The sequence below is a fragment of the Emydura macquarii genome, unplaced genomic scaffold (genome assembly GCF_026122565.2).
Source record: "Emydura macquarii macquarii isolate MOO-44397 ecotype Brisbane River unplaced genomic scaffold, CSIRO-AGI_Emac_v2 contig_1644, whole genome shotgun sequence".
NCBI classification, from domain to species: Eukaryota; Metazoa; Chordata; order Testudines; family Chelidae; genus Emydura; species Emydura macquarii.
In genome coordinates this window covers 13,986,219-14,001,519 of record NW_027131781.1, presented here as the reverse complement: position 1 = coordinate 14,001,519, position 15,301 = coordinate 13,986,219, and the positions used below count along the sequence as shown (strand labels likewise).

At 53.7% G+C, this 15,301-nt stretch overlaps 1 protein-coding gene across 2 annotated transcripts; it reads left to right on the top strand.

Annotated features, from left to right (window-relative positions):
- Positions 1–2,676: 2,676 nt before the first annotated feature.
- Positions 2,677–13,740, top strand: RLBP1 (retinaldehyde binding protein 1). Of its 2 annotated transcripts, XM_067555673.1 has the most exons (8): positions 2,677–3,061; positions 5,259–5,296; positions 6,698–6,826; positions 8,536–8,740; positions 10,177–10,355; positions 11,485–11,643; positions 12,630–12,740; positions 13,397–13,740. In XM_067555673.1, exons 2-8 carry the CDS (start codon positions 5,285–5,287, stop codon positions 13,553–13,555), a joined length of 954 nt encoding a protein of 317 aa, XP_067411774.1. In that variant the 5' UTR covers positions 2,677–3,061; positions 5,259–5,284; the 3' UTR covers positions 13,556–13,740. The 2 variants fall into 2 exon arrangements, with proteins under 2 accessions (XP_067411774.1, XP_067411775.1); XM_067555674.1 differs by lacking the exon at positions 2,677–3,061 and having other exon boundaries at positions 5,223–5,296.
- Positions 13,741–15,301: the final 1,561 nt, after the last annotated feature.

Genomic DNA, 15,301 nt, shown 5'->3' with positions numbered 1-15,301 from the left:
ATGGGCCCATTGTACTGGCGATGGACACCACTCAGTGGGCAGGACTGTGCATCTGGAAGGTGCTTTTCATGTGTCCTGTTAAAGTCGGGAGGGGAACGCTCGCCCTTCAAAGCAGGAGCGATTCCCAGCGATCCAGACCTGCCCGGTCAGTCTCCATTGTGTCATCCAACACCTTAGGGAAACCCTCCCTGAAGAACCTTACATACGCACAGCCGTGGCTAGGCTTTCCAGAGCAGACGTCACTGCCAGCACTAGTAATATCCCTTAGTGTCAGGCATTGTGTTGCTAGCTGGGCTGAGCTGCAGGTGATAGTGGAGCAGGGGATGCTCCAGGCATTTTAGCCTGGGTTGGAGTGGGCAGGGGGTAGCATGGGAACTGTGCACCAGCAGATGCTGGAGTTTCGAATCCCTGGATGGTGGAGTATCACATTGTAGTGATTTTGGCAAAAGCCCATTCCTCCCCTTCCCTCCCCGAGTCTGCCCCCATCCCGAGGTATGTGTCTCCTTCCTTCCTCCCTTCCTCCCAGCAGGGTCTCAATTCCGTTTGCAGTGCAACAATATGGAATTCAAATCCTTAAATCCCAGTAGTGTTACAAAACATGCCTTGTGTAAAACCCTTCATTCCTGCACCAGCCACTTAGCCGGAGCTCCCCTCAGAAGCCTCCTTCAGAATAAGAGCCTGGCTCAGATCGAGAGGTTCTCAAAGGGCCCTTGTAGTCACTTACCTTGTTCCCAAAGATGACGTGTCCTTCAAGGAGAAGTTAAACCCTCCTCTTATTAAAGAGAGAAGAAACTTTGTCCACAGTAGCAGTAGCTGTGAAAGGACCTGGAGATATGGAAAGATGTGGAGTCCTTTGCATGAATTAATACAAAGCTGGCTAGCAACCCAAGGAAAGAGTTTCTAACTTAGGTACCACTCACGCACTGGCTAATAGAACCCTCTGACTAGGTGCCAGGGCTCTGAATTCAGTATTCAAGTGGGATCATCATACTCTTCTCACTTCAGCTGGAGGAAGGCAGGAAAAGCCTGAGGGGTGCCCAGTGATCAATGAAATCAGGTCACCCCTATAAAAGGCTGATTTGGCAAGAATACTCACATTTAGCTCTGAGAATTATTTAGGAAATTGATTTCCAGGCCCTACTGGAATTCCATCCTCAAAAATGTCCCAGATATGGGGCAGAGACTTAGGAACTGACAACAGGCCATGCCCATGGCATGCTGGAATTCAGTCAGCTCCACAATGCACCCTACAGCTTTTGACATGGGCCAGAAACATCCCACCAGCATGGATATGTTAGTGAATTGTCCTTGGGAAGGTCCCAGGGGGCTGCCATTTGGGATTGAGAGTCAAACCAGAATAGGCTTCGTTTTACAGCAAGATCTTGGACAGGACTTGGAATTCTTGGTCAATGTATCTGGCTGGCAAGTCTGACAACACAAGAAAAAGGAGGGCCCACCCCTTCATAGTTAAAAACTAAAGCCTGTGCATGGGAGAGGAACCCACTGCAGCCCAAATGCACTAGAATCCAGGAGGCCCTTTTAGACGTGAACAAGTCCAAGAAGGTTACCTTTGTCCAATGGAACAAAGCGGGTGGCGAGGAGCCATTATCCAGTCTACCCTGGGCCCAATGCCTCCCTGAAGTCAGCTGAGTTATCCAAGCAAGGAATCTGGACTCTTCCCTCTTCGCATTTCTACACATTTGGAAGAGGTTCCAACGTCCTCTTTTAGTGGATAGATTTCAGGTTCCAAAGGTTACTACTAAGACCCTTTACCTGAGATCCCCAGATACAATCTGGGGCTGAGTGTATTTACCCTGGTGGCCTCTCTTTGTCCAGTTGGGGTTAGATTGCCTCCTCCCTGTGGGGATTGTTACTGCCTTGCCTTTGGCAGTGAACATCATTAAAGGTTGCGTCTGTTACAATTATAGACTTGTATCTCAGCGTCATTGTGCACCAAGGCTGGGGTGTTTGGTAATTACTAACTCGGTGCCTGCATTGTAAGTCTCACTGAGAGGGAAGGGCTGCATCCACAGTTCATGCTCTATGTTTGCATCAGGGTAAGTTACAAATTCTTACCACATTTTAATTTGAAAAAGAAATAAACACCACACAGCAGCTGTGCCTTGCTCATCTTCACTGGCAGACACACAGCTGCCCAGCAGAGGCCTCAGGGGTGGAGGTTGGATGCTGCAGGTGAGGTACATTGACAGAGCTGTGCATGTGGGAACCCGGGGCTGGACCAGCAAGAGGTGTGCAGGTGGGGATGGAGGAACCACAGAGCTGCGTGGGGAGGGCTGCCCAGCACCTGCCTGCACTCTGCCTAGTTTTGTTCCTGGGGCCGGCTCCTCATGCTTTCATAATCAAATTCACTCACAAATTCTAACAGCCAATGCATGTGTGAGTCCAGGGGCAGGGCGTGGGAGCGACCTGGCCTTGCCAATTGCCTTTACCCCCTGAGCACCTGAGCAGGAGTGGGGCTGAGCCAGAGGCTGGAGGATATCACCAGGGTCCTGCCCTCTCTCCATCCCTCCCACTCAGCCCCTTTAGCCTCCGTTCAGTGATTGCTGCTATGCAGCCACATCTCTCTGCATTTGAGGACACAGAGGGCGTTTTTCCAGGAGCGGGGAGTGGCACTCTGCCCACTTCCTCTGCCCCTCACTCCGCTTTCCACACCGCAGAACGCTAATGAGCAAGGCCCGCTTATACAATAAGAAGCTTTTATAGTTCACTAATCGGCCCAGGATTCCACTGGCTCCCCCGTCTCCCCCCGCCTGCCAAGAGGCCATTTGCGCCCCCCTCCCACTCCTCGTCTGCCTTTTGTAATTTTTTAATGGGGTCTCTTGCCTGTTTTGTGCCGACTTAATTAAAAAGCCGCTGTGAGTGATGCCTTGTGACGGCCTAATCCCAACCCGGTGACTCTACAAAGCTTTCGCCTGGGTTTCCCCGTGCTCCATTCCGGCCCTGCTCGCTCCCTCGCCGTCTGTGTCAGGTCTCCGCTCCAGTGCCCCCCAGCTGCACACGCTGACCCCTCCGGGACGGTTTGGCTTCTCACGTCTCCCCGGTGAGTACTGGGGACTCTGCGGCTCAGGTTCGTAGTAACTGAGATGTTAAACTAGGGGGGCCAAAACAGGATTGTGCCCTACAGCCAGTCCTTTAGGGCTTAGTCCAGTCCTACTCTGAAATGCCCCAAGAAAGACTGGCTTCCCTCCCTTCCCTTCCCAGCCTGATAGACGACAGGCAGGGGGAAACCACTATAATGGACTGAGTGGGTTTGAGCTAAACAGCTCTAGAGAGACTGATTTCACTGACAGCAGGGGCTGGGGGTCTTGCAGGACTGAAAGCCCCATGCAGTGCTGCTGCCAACCTGCCAGTCTCCCTCCTGGAGCAGATGCTGCTCAGAGGATCTTGTTGGAGGACCTCTGTGTATGCAGTTCATCCTCCCCGTTGTGACAAACAGCCACCTTTAGTGGCTGCCCATCCAGACTTCTGACTAGTGCCTGAGTTACCTGCAACTGCTCCTGGGAGCTTTGGGAACAGGGCATTTGGGCTCTGAGGAGGGAGGGTCTGTTTGTCTGTTCAGATCTCTCCCGGCTGGTTCTGGCCAGCCCATATGATAGCCTCAGTGACGCCTCCTCTGATCCTGCTGTGGGAATGGATCTGACTTTCCAAAGAGGACTTGAATGGCGAGTCAAGCAGAAACATCCACCCACCTCCAAGAGGGAACAGGAGCCTTGACAGCAAGCATAATGAAAGGAGTCTTACTGTCTGTGGGTGGGAGTTGATGAAGGAGAATTATTTGCTGTCTGATGCATTTAAACAAGATCCCACACAGCAGGCATTTGTGCAATAAGGGGGAACAGATGCATCTACCTGTCAGAGAACTGAGGAACCTCTACCTGAAGGAGTGGATCTTGCATGGAAGAAATGCTACATTGTTTTGCTGTCCAGTGGTTTGAGGTCCAAACACAGAGCAGAGTGCAGCGCTCAGGACAGGAATAGCAGGGGGCCTGCAGTTCAGGATCCAAGTGCATTGTCAGCACTGGGTAGGGTACCCCGGGACTGGAATACATGCATGTCAATGGGGTGTGTGAAATGATTCCTAGACGGGCAAATTCTTCTCCCAATTATACTTGTGCAACCCCAGTGAAGTTAGGAACTAGGTCCATAGTTTGGAAAGCATGCTGGGATCCTTTGGGGTTAAGAGCTTGATAGAAATAGAAGGTATTGTTGCTCTTAATGAAACTTCAGGCAGATCTGGGGAGCTGCTCCCACATCAAGAGCATGAACTCAAGATATTGCCTCAGATTACAAGGAGGAGTGTTCTGTGTATTCCTCTTCATGCCCCTGCAAAGACTCTTGCGGACCAGCTGTAACCCTCGTATTAGGGAGCAGAGAGCCATGGAGTCAAGTAAAGAGAATTAGAAGAGGGACGGTACCTCACTCACACAGCCGCTACCTTCCTGGGAATTGACCAACCTTACGAGGCAATGCTGGCAGCACAAAACAATCCACTGGGCCACCCTGGAAAGACTCTTCTAGCTTTCTGGAAGCACCACAGAGCTGTGTGAAGTCTCCATCAGAAACCCACCTGGGATGACTGTCTGACCTTTGTCAGGTGCCTCTGACTTAGCGTATTCCAGAGCCCTTTTCTCACCAGATCTTTCATGGACCGGCTGCCAGCCGGAATTCTCAGCTGGTTGCCTACATTGGTACCAGCTGTGCTGCCTGGAATCCCTCCCTCTGCTTCCTGACCACAATGGAACGAGTTGTTTCTGTCTTGCACGAAAGAACAAGATGGAACAAGACGGACTGAGTTCATCGGGTCTGTGGGAATGCCCTTTGGGACCTCCTTATTGCTCAGAGCACACCAAAACCCCTGGTAGGAGCTGTGCGTCCTCAGCATCCCTAAAGGATCAGGCCCAAGGAGTCTGAAGAAGGACACCTAAATTCTAAGGCTACTTTGGCAAATATTAACCTTCATGTTTATAAACAACCCTTGAGTTCCATGGGCAGAAGGTGGCATTAATCATCACCTGAACTAACTGACGGGGGGAGGTGGGGAATCCCATTTATATCTCATCACCAGACAAATTCTCCACCCCTTCTCTTGACTCCCGTGAAGCTGAACAGCAGACAGGTGATGTCAGAGCCGGGCACAACTTCCTGGCTGTTATCCGGGGCAGACGCTGGGCTGGGGAAAGCTTTGGAAATGCTTCTCCAGCTAGTGTTAATGTGGGATTCTTCCTGGTCTCTTTCAGTGTCCCGAGGACGATAAGGAAGCAGGATGTCTGCAATGGTGAGTATTCCCTTTGCTCAGCACCGCGCTGTCCCCTCCTCAGCTGTGCTACCAGGGAACTCGGACTGAGAAGGGGCCCTTGCTCTCCGTTCACTCACAGAGCTAGGGGAAGCCAGCTGGGCTGTCAACATTCCCTATCCAGCGCCAGGCCCAGCTGATGTGCACAGAAACCTGACTCTCCAGCTCCTTAGCCAGCAGGTGGGGGGCGGGGGTCCCAGGTTAGTGCTCGGGTTGGATCAGCATCGATATTAATGGGCATGCATGCAGACTGATGCTAGTTTGAACGGTCAGGGCAGTGATCTAGTGGCTTGCCATGCAGGTATGTACATGGTGTTCACTGCACCACTGGTGGCTGAACCCAAGCTCACATCCAATGGAAGCTATGAAAATGTCTTAGTGCGGTGGAGTGCAATATCCAGCAGGCTGGAAAAATCCCAGTGGCTGGCATCCCGCTGCAGTGACTGAATCAGATCCACTGTGCATGAACGTGCTGTCTGCCTAGGTGTCTTCTGGGTCCATTTCTTTTCCTGCTTTACAGCCGACAGCTCCAGCCGTAACTCTCAACTCTCCCCCACCCCCCATCACTTCTCCCGTCCTCCTGCCTCCCTCTCCCCCACACTTCCTGGGGTGTCACCAGCACCTTCTGCTTCTCAAGCTAACAGTAAGGACCGCCCCGCCCATTTTCCACAGAGCTGAGAGAGGACAGAAGGGGCCGCTCTTGGGGCAGCAGCACTACCACATCTCTCTGAGCAGCTCCCATTGACCTGTGCACTCCTGTGGCCGCTAGTGAGACAGCAAGGACCATGTTTCCTCAGGGCTTCCTCAGTGGCACCCACAAAATCCAGCCATGCCGTTTGCCCGGGTAATCGCATGTGCAAACAAGGGGGGTGTGCACAGTGTTGCAGGCATTTGCCAATTTCATAGGCTTGAAGGCTTCCTTCAAAAATAAACTAAAATTTCCCCTGTCAGCCCACACACACTGACAGAGGGACCCCTCTCCCTGTCCAACCATTATACAGGTCCAATCACGACCTCTTTCCCCATCTAAACCAGAACTGAGCCCTGCCACTCTTCACAGTCTGAGGAAGCCTGACCCCAACACAGACCCCATTATCTCCCCCAGCCCAAGGGAACCCTCCCCCAACACAGACCCCATTACCTCCCCCAGCCCAAGGGAGCCTTCCCCCTCCTGACCCCAGTGCCAACCCTGTTACCTTTGCTGGGTAAGTCAGCGCAGGGAGCTGGCATCTCAGGACGTTGCCTTGGGCACAGTAGGCATCTCTGCTCTCAGGGCTCACTGCATGCTCAGACCCATCCCGGGCCTGGACGAGGCAGGGCCAGGGGCACTTTATACGGCCAGCCTCGCGAGGCGTTCTCATCTAGCTGTGGTTTTGCTCCCAGACTGGAACGTTCCGGATCGTCTCCGAGGAGGAGCAGGCCCTTCGCACCAAACTCGAGCGACTCACCACTAAGGACCATGGCCCCGTCTTCGGAAAATGTGACAAAGTCCCCCCACACACCATGCAGAAGGTGAGAGCCTGGGGTGCTGGCCACAGCCTGGGAGAGGGCCCAGGGGAACCAGGACCAGGGGAGGTCACACACCGGGGGGAGCGTGTGAGGGGACAGGAGGTACCAAAGAGATGGGAACAAGACAGATTCTCCTTTGAGCCATCAGAGGCTGAACCTCTGCCCCTGCTCATCGTCCCCTGCAACCTACCCGCATTCCCAGCCCCACATTGCTCCCATTACTCAGACAAGACCCTAGTCATTCCCCAGCACGACGTGTGCAGCTGACCGTGCTAGCTACTGGATACCACTGAGCACCCAGCCGGGGCAGAGAGTGCCTTTCTCCGGCTGGCCTCACTGCATACAGTATATTTGCATAGCAGCCTCTGCCTCTGGGGCTTGTAGCCCACCCCTGTGCCACTGGGCTACCCGCTAATGAGGCTTCTTGGGCTCCTTGCCAAGAGTCCCTGCTGGCTAGCAGAGTGCAGGGAGAGATGGCTGCCTGGGGAGGTGCTTTAACCCTGTCCCTGCCAGGGCATGCTTGCCATCCCTTTGCGGTGTTTCCAGGGGAGTGTGAAAAGGCTGCCCCCCACAAATGAACCCATCAAGTAGTGAGATAGGAGGGGCCAAGTGTATGGGGGAAGCCGGTGGCTAAGTCTCAGCCTTGAGGAAGCAGGGGGGAGGTGGGATAGAGAAGGGGGATAAAGCTTCATTCTGGAGCGTGGGATGTGTCCCCTCCTGTGAAGTGAGGAAGGGGATTAATCTGCTCTCATCTCAGAGGAAATCCCTCCAAGAGCCTCATTTAAAGGATGAGAGACAGGACACTGAGCCCCTCCCCGCCCCCCCGTGACACCGGCATAGCTGCCTCCCTCTATAATCTGGGACTCGAGGAGTGATGTGGCCAGCAGGTCACAGGCCAACCCACAGGTAACAGGCCAGGTGATGACATGGAATCTGCCAAACAAGGCAGAGACACTGTCCCAAATCCTCCACCCCCAAACAGAGCCAAGGTCTGCAGGGCTGGAGGGCAACACTGCTCTAACCAGTGAGGGGTAACAGGCAAATGGGGAACTGGCCTCTCTGTGCCCCTTGAGGGGATCTGATGATGCCTAAGATGGAGGAGGAGCAAAAGAGGGGGGGCTGCGGGGCAGGCTGCGAGGTCCATCGGCAGAGCTAGGTGCAGTCCCAGGACTGGTAGCAGTCAGAAGTGAGCAGAGATGTGGGGCTGCCAGGGTGCTTTAGGACAGGACTGAGGTACCATGGCAACCCCTTAACTAGATTAGGTTAATCAGAAGGGCATTCACAGAGCAGCAAGGGGAGGGTCTGCACAGCCCCACTCTGCTCTGCCTAGCTGCGGCCAGTTATCCATTTCATGAGCAGGAACATAGTGCCTCACTCCTGTCAAACCTAAAACTGCCCCTTGGTCCCCCAGGGCCCTAAGCCATCTCCTCTTACAGCTGCTGCTAATCAGGTAAGGATGGGGCCAGTCCCTGATGGGAGGCCTGGAGGCCAGGGCACTGACAGAGCCCCTGAGCCTAGGGTGACTGCCCAGGCTGGCAGGCCTCATCTCTCCTGCACTTGCAGTGGCAGACTCTGGGGGCCAGGAAAGCAGCAGTAAATGGCACATGAGGTCACCAGCAGGGGCCTGCACTTTGGAGGCAGGAGGCTCTGCATTCTGGCACCTCGTTCCCTCCAAGCACCGCTACTGCTGAGGCCGGTGGCTGTCTCCCTAGGCGAAGGACGAGCTGAACGAGACGGAGGAGAAGCGGGAGTCGGCTGTGAAGGAGCTCCGGGAGATGGTGCGCGAGAGAGCTGGCGGAGGCGAAGAGGTGTGCAAGGTAGTGGCAGAGAAGGTGAACGGAAAGGATGACTCCTTCTTCATCCGCTTCATCCGCGCCCGCAAGTTCGACGTCAACAGAGCTTACGAGCTACTGAAAGGTGGAGCATTCTCTTCCTCTCCACTACCCCCCCCCAGGCCCCCAGCTGGGGGCAAAACACCCCTGCTCCTGTGGGCAGACCCCTAGCTTTCTTGCATCAACAGCATCTTATGTCCCCCTGCCAGGCCTGCTGTCACGTAAGACATAAGGCTCCATGCAGCAACCATCTCCACCATCTCTCACTGTGCAGAGTGGGGCTGACGTCCTGCAACTCTCTTAGGATGGGGGTGGGGACCCTGGAGTCATTTGCCCCAGTGTATGCAGTTGCTGCCAGAGTCCAGGTGTAAGAACCATATAAGGGGAGAGAATAAGAGGCAGGGGAAAGGACTGAAGGCTGTGGGGTAAGCAGGTGATGCCAGAGGAGCAGGTGGGGCAAGTGTGGGACAGGCAGGAGCAGGGAGGTGTTCAGCTCCTCTGTAAGCCCGTGCCCTAGGTTTCCCCCAGGCAGTGGCGACTGAGGCATCTCTGCGGCCTGACCCGGCCGAGATAGGTTGAGGAGGAAAGGGGAGATGGAAAGGTGGCCCCACACTGAGGTGGCCACCAGCCCCTGGACTTGGCTTGGCTCTGGCTGTAAGCTCCTTTGTTTCTGGGTCAGGGATAACAAGGCCCTAATTAGTGGCGCTGGCTTAGTTGATGAGCAGAAGCTGCCGGCAAAGGAGGCGTTTTGTCTATTTGCATTTTCCCAGGGTGAGTTTCCTCATTTCATTCCTATCAGCCTTTAATGGCTACAGGGTGCTAAGGAAAGTGGGGCTGGGGGTGGGGTTGGCTATAGGAGAGTGCGGAGAGCCACCCACCTACGGGAGGAAGGAAACCATGTACACCATCAAAATCACTGCTTGTGCTCCCGAAACTGAGGGGGTACATGGCAGTGTCAGATAGGGATAGGAGGGGTACTGTGGTGGTACCAGCGAAGAACAACTGTGGCTCCCAGTGGGAGAGAGCTGTGACATGCCAGGCAGGAGCAGGTTTTCAGCTGTGCTGGCCTCAAACTGGGTTCCTTCCGATCCTTGGGTACCAAATAGGACAGAAGGGTAATGTTCTGTGCTGGGGGGCACTTCTGAACCATGTCTGAGGGGAGCCTGGCACTGGCCTGAGCACAGCTGGTAGATGCCCACCTGGGGCAGGGCTTTGCTCTGTGGAGTACCATTCACTTGTGCAGGGAGGTTGGGGGCTCTGCCCTCTTGTGGCAGACACGAACCAGGCCTGACCGGAGCTCAGGGCATCAGCCTTTGTGCAGTCCAAAGTTCCCACAAGCCATACCTTATTCTGCATCAGGAACACACAAGATCCAGCAGCACCTGGAACCAGATTCCCTAGCCTTGCACTCATCGCCATGCAAGATCCTTGGGGGCAGGGCCTGCTCCTGGCCCTGGCATCGGGGAAGGGAATTTGTTCTCGTTCCAGACCTTGGCATACACTCTCTCTCGCTGACTCCAGGCTATGTAAACTTCCGCCAGCAGTACCCGGAGCTCTTCGATAATCTGACATCCGAGGCCGTGCGCAGCACCATCGAGGCTGGCTACCCTGGCATCCTAGCCAGCCGGGACAAATATGGCCGAGTTGTGATGCTCTTCAACATTGAGAACTGGGACTATGAGGAGATCACCTTTGATGAGGTCAGCTCAGCCCTGCTGTTCCCAGGCTCCTCCTTCCCCCAGCATTTGAGCAAGAGTCCCATCCCTCCCACTCTGGGCATAAGGTTTAAGAAAAGCTTTTTCCCCTAAGCTTGATGTTAGTAATATCCCATGAATCTCTGCTTGCATGGATAGAGCACGTTCCAGCCCAAGGGAATCCCAAACACTCCCCAGGCCATGAGAAGTGGGTGTCACAATGTGAACACCACTTAGAATTCAGATAGCATTTTTCAACAGCAGATCCCAGAACACTTTACAAAGCCAAGTCATGCCTGATATCCCTGTTATACAGAGCTGGGAAGGGACCTGTCCAAGGACACCTAGCAGGTGAGAGGCATCTGCATTGGTGTAACTTACACCAGTGACTCTCAACCTTTCCAGACTACCGTACCCCTTTCAGGAGCCTGATTTGTCATGCGTACCCCCAAGTTTCATCTCACTTAAACTACATGCTTACAAAATCAGACATAGAAATACAAAAGTTTCCCAGCACACTATTACTAAAATTGCTGATTTCCTTACTTTTACCATATCCTTATAAAATAAATCCATTGGAATATAAATATTGTATTTACATTTCAGTGTATAGTACATAGAGCCATATAAACAAGTCATTGTATGAAATTTTAAGTTTGTACTGACTTTGTTAGTGCTTTCTATTTAGCCTGCTGTAAAACTAGGCAAATATCTAGATGAGTTGATGTGCCGCCTAGAAGATCTCTGTGTACCCCTGATTGAGAACCACTGACTTACACATTCTGTTGACCCCCTCTGTTCGTATGGTACCTCTTCTGCGACTCATCTCTTAATTTAGCCCTGTGTATATGGGGATCACTCATGCAGCACTGAAATGCACTGGCATCTGGTGTGGAATAGGGCAGTTGTTTAACAGAACACAGCAACAATGCATAATGTTGCAGATAAAAAGTGAGGAAGAAACCAGGAGAATTCAGGCAGGCAGAATGTAATTGGCAGAACTGGAACTTGGGCAGGACCCTAGGGCTAAACGCTCTGACTCTGGGGAAATAGGGTAGGGGTCCATAATGGCTGGACCTGGCCAGGCCCTTGCATTTGCATGTTAATGACCTCCATCTCTCTTCCTCTGGCTCAGATTCTTCGTGCATATTGTGTTATCTTAGAGAAGCTGCTGGAAAACGAAGAGACCCAAATCAATGGACTCTGCATTATTGAGAACTTCAAAGGCTTCACCATGCAGCAGGCATCTGGCATCAAACCATCCGAACTCAAGAAGATGGTGGATATGCTGCAGGTGAAACTATTCTTCTGCTGTCCCCAAGTAGACAACGAGAGAGGGACACAGGCTTAGGTCCCCCATAGGAGATGGGACTCAAAGCAGTGGCAAACAAACCCTGGGGAATCTGCAGGGCCATGATGTGTTCACCTGGGATCAGACTGGCCCAGGGAGGAGATAAACCAAGGATAGCAGCACTAAGGTATTTTAGTTATAGAACATGCCTCTGCATACATGGGCACTACTGTACTGGTAAGATCTGTACTGGAGCTCTCAGGACTAGCTCCCTCCAGGGATTATACTGGGTAGCCAAGGCTCGGTGGCTGATGCAAACATCGTTGCTAAAAGCAGCACCTTGCCGAGAGAAGCTCCAGCCAGAAATGGTACCCTAATCAGGGGGTTCGTTAGAAGTTCATCATTCTTGTGACGATGCAGCTCCACCGAGCAGATGGGGCATTCCCTGGGCCACTCTTTGCCCTGCTTGGCAGTGCAAGTTTGGTTGGCATCATTCTGCAAGACTGTCTTCCCACGCCCCCCAGCCCCACCAAAAAGTTACTTCTGAAAGTCAAGTCACCATCCCCGCACAGTATTCACTGGCCGACGTAATGTCACGCGCACGAGGCCCATCCCCACCATGCTCCCAGCTCAGACCTGCCAGGAGCCCTTGATTGTAGAGGTATTTCTCCTGGGGACTGGGAACAGCGAGTTGCCCTGGAGGTGCTATTGCTGCCCTGGCAATGCCCTGGAATGTAACTGGCTTTGCACGTTGGCAAAAGTGGATGCACAGCCCTCACCAGTAGGGTAACACAAAAGGGCCCTCAAGATGGATGCAAGAAGTGGGGTTTGAACAGGGCCCAGGGTGATGGGAAAAGGAGGAGAGAAATAGCCCATCTCTGGTGACTTTTTCCACCTGTGTCACGCTGTCTTCCCCCTCCTGTGTGCTGCTTTCTCACTATGCACATGCTGCCTTGGTGACACTTTGTGTCTGGGTTTGGGATCTGCAGGACTCTTTCCCAGCTCGGTTCAAGGCTGTTCACTTCATCCATCAGCCTTGGTATTTCACCACCACCTACAACGTGGTCAAACCTTTCCTGAAAAGCAAACTGCTGGAGAGGGTGAGTGTGTGGGAAGGGCCAGTATGAACTGTCCTTGCAGAGGCAGCAGGCGGTGGGGCCGGGGAACACGAAGGCTCTGATCCAAATCAAGACAAAGCAAAGAAAACTCAGGGGATAAAGTGATGCCTTCAGCTTCTCTGGCCAGTGGCTTCCCTGCTCCTGGGCAGACTCTGCTGGTGCCAGCCTCGTTTATTGACCTCCCATTGAGTTGTAGGGTGGCTGTGTTGCCCGTAGTCAGGTGTTACTAAGGGCTAACTAGCGATGGCAGGGCGCAGGAGCTGGCAGCTATGCACAGAGACAGGCCCCCATAGGAAAATGGGCTGAACATAGAGGACTGGGGGGGGGGGGGGGAGAGAAAACCTACTCCCTGCCTTTTGCTTACCATGCCCTGGTGGATCCCAGTCCTAAGATCACCCCCGCTGCCGTTTCATGTGGGGAGCAGCTGGGAAGATGAACCTGCAGTGCCCCCCACGGAAGAGCCCTGTGCCCAGCTCTGGTTAGTCTGAGAAGGTTCTAATGCCAGCCAACCAGTGATTCAGGCATCCTCCGGCTTTCTCAGGGCTGTGGCATGCTCTCTAGGAGGATGTGCTCCTCTGTGTGTGTGTCTGGAAGCCCCTGAGCACATTGCTGTGTCCCTCCTTCCCCTCTTACTCCAGGTCTTTGTGCATGGGGAGGAGCTGGAGTCTTTCTACCAGGAGATCGATGCTGACATCCTGCCAGCCGATTTTGGTGGCAACCTGCCCAAATATGATGGCAAAGCTACAGCTGAGAAGCTTTTCGGGCCCCGGGTTGAGGCTGAAGACACAGCTCTATAGAGCAGATCCCCGCGCTGGTTTCGTATATGATAGGACTAGAGGTGGCCATCTAACCCAAGCCCCACCCTCCTACTGTAGCATTGGTTGCATGATCCCTTGTGATGATAAACTCTGGGTGTGTACCTCCACGTGTGGTCCTCAGCCATCCAAACTCCAGCAAGGCAGCAGGACCTGCCACCCTGAGTCGTGGGAAGGATTTCCTTTTGCTCGTTGTCCATCAGGGAAAGCAACCCATAAACGATCTGTTCCATGCCATGTCCTGAAACTGCTAAGAGAAGACAGGGCAGCAACTGAATGGTGACGAGAGGGTCAGGCTGGTGGGAAGAGGCAATCAGCACTACAACCACTTAGCCTCATCCTGCACCTGACTCCTGGACCACGGCTGTTCCCCTGCTTGCCTCCAGCCTGCATAGTGTAGTAGCTGCCAAGTGCCTTTGCCGGGGCTTGCTGGCCTGGATTACAAGGGTGCAAGGCAGTGGGAAAACAGATCTCCAAGGCCAATATTTGCCAGTCCCCAGCAGTGTACATGGAGGCCTCGCTAGTGGACAGGTGGATACAACTGAGGAAGCAGAGCAGGGTGGTGGAGAGCAGTAGGACAGGCCCCCTGGCCATGGAAAGAAAGCTCTGAGCATCACATGCAACTGGGTGGACAACACAACCAGAGTCCATCACCGCAGGAGACTCCCAAAAAACGCTGTTTGAAATATGTACACAGAAAATAAAGTGCTGAACAGCAGGGATGCTTTGTGTCCCTTGGCATTGGAGGGACTGCCCATAAATGGGTCACTGGGCTGTCAACTATGGCCAGCAAGAGGCTAGGTCTCTCGTTTCTAAGGGTTGATGAAAGGTTGTGCCTAGGAAAGGATGCAGATAGCACTCCACCAATACCAGGGGAGCTGGTGCAGCAGAAGGGACACAGGCTGCATCCGGAACAGCCAGTGGAAGGTCCTGGATGCTAACACCCCCACCAGCAGTGCTGACAGCACTTCTCCCCGGAGAGGCCAAGGATGGAATGTCTCATGGCACCTGAGCTCCCCATTCTCCCCACTCCCCGAGCCAGGTTCCTCCCTGGCTGCTGCCTATGCTAGGGCCTCCCAGCCCTTTTCACCAGCACAAAAAGCTTGGCTGGGCTGACGTGGAAACAGCAGAGTCCGAGCAGGACCTGGGGAGAGGGGCTTCCTCCCTCTGCCCCGGGCACGCTGCGTGAGGCAGACAGTGGAACAGCATCTCCAAAGCAGGGGATGGCTGCATGGTTAGGGCTAGTGATACCGCACACCGTGGCCCTGCGTGCTCCCCGCCCCATAGAGCAGCAGTGTCAGCCGAGCGTGGGGATTAAATATAGGACAGGATGGGGAGCAACGAGCTTCTTAGTTGCTGAGACGCCACACCTAGAGGGCACCTCTCTCCCCCCACCATTGCCGCAGAGCAAGGATCTGTGCAAAATCAGGAAGTGGCTATGGATGGGTAAAGAAAAAGCAGCTGAGGAGCGGCCCTCTCCCCAGAGATGCTGTCTTATTCCCTGCTGGAGGAAGGGAAGGGAAGGGAAGGGAAGCAACCATTTGGAGCGTGGGTGCAGTGAGAAGGGGTGGTGCTGTCTCTTCTGCTGAGCCCAGGGCAGTTCGAGCCAAGGGAAGGGATAGCTGGCAGGCTGTTTATAAAGCAGAGGAGCGCAGATCACATCACATTCAATGAGCTCATTCCAGGAGAAGAGCAGATTACGAAAGAGTCCTAGGCGTGGGCCCTTTG

Excerpts from the sequence above, each read along its gene's own strand:
- RLBP1 (XM_067555673.1), top strand. Across the intron at positions 8,741-10,176 it reads AGCTTACGAGCTACTGAAAG|GCTATGTAAACTTCCGCCAG; the intron begins GTGGAGCATTCT and ends CGCTGACTCCAG. Across the intron at positions 11,644-12,629 it reads AGATGGTGGATATGCTGCAG|GACTCTTTCCCAGCTCGGTT; the intron begins GTGAAACTATTC and ends TGGGATCTGCAG.